Here is a 500-nt window from a genome sequence, read left to right on the forward strand (position 1 = left end):
TTTTTCAATGAGTTTTAGTAGTTAAGAAAAAGAAAAAAATAAATTAATTTTGGTGAGAGAACGTTGAAAGGTTCTGATTACAGGGTTTTAAGAATCGGTTGCAAACTTAAAAGGACAGATGTCATTGCAGTAGTGTTCAACTGGTTTTGGAAAATTAATACATAATTAAATTACTATAATAACATTATTTTTTTTTTTTTAGAACCTTTCACAGGTTGTAACCGATGGAGCTGGCCTTAGTGTTAGTTATCTAGTTCTTATGTAAGTTAATTAAAAGCACATCCTTTTTTTTTTTTACTAAATCCATTTATATAGTTAGTAATCACATAATCAATCAAGTAACACTAGGTGTTTTCCTGCACTATGTGCAGTGATAAATTTTTTGAAAGTTAAATTATATTTAAATGAAATTTATTAATATTATATATTTTATTATTTTTGACTAATATTTAATATAAAGTTGATTATTTAAGCATAAAATTAAGAAACAAAATAATTTT

The 500-nt window shown here is 23.6% G+C and overlaps 1 protein-coding gene across 1 annotated transcript in view; it reads right to left on the minus strand.

Annotated features, from left to right (window-relative positions):
• LOC125582269 (protein STRICTOSIDINE SYNTHASE-LIKE 12) overlaps positions 1-125 on the minus strand; it is a 3,067-nt gene extending 2,942 nt beyond the window's left edge. Inside the window, exon 1 of the mRNA XM_048748872.1 lies at positions 117-125. Coding sequence (XP_048604829.1) covers positions 117-125 — 9 coding nt within the window. The remainder of the gene's footprint in view (positions 1-116) is intronic.
• Positions 126-500: the final 375 nt, after the last annotated feature.

The sequence above is a fragment of the Brassica napus genome, chromosome C2, assembly GCF_020379485.1.
Source record: "Brassica napus cultivar Da-Ae chromosome C2, Da-Ae, whole genome shotgun sequence".
NCBI classification, from domain to species: domain Eukaryota; kingdom Viridiplantae; phylum Streptophyta; class Magnoliopsida; order Brassicales; family Brassicaceae; genus Brassica; species Brassica napus.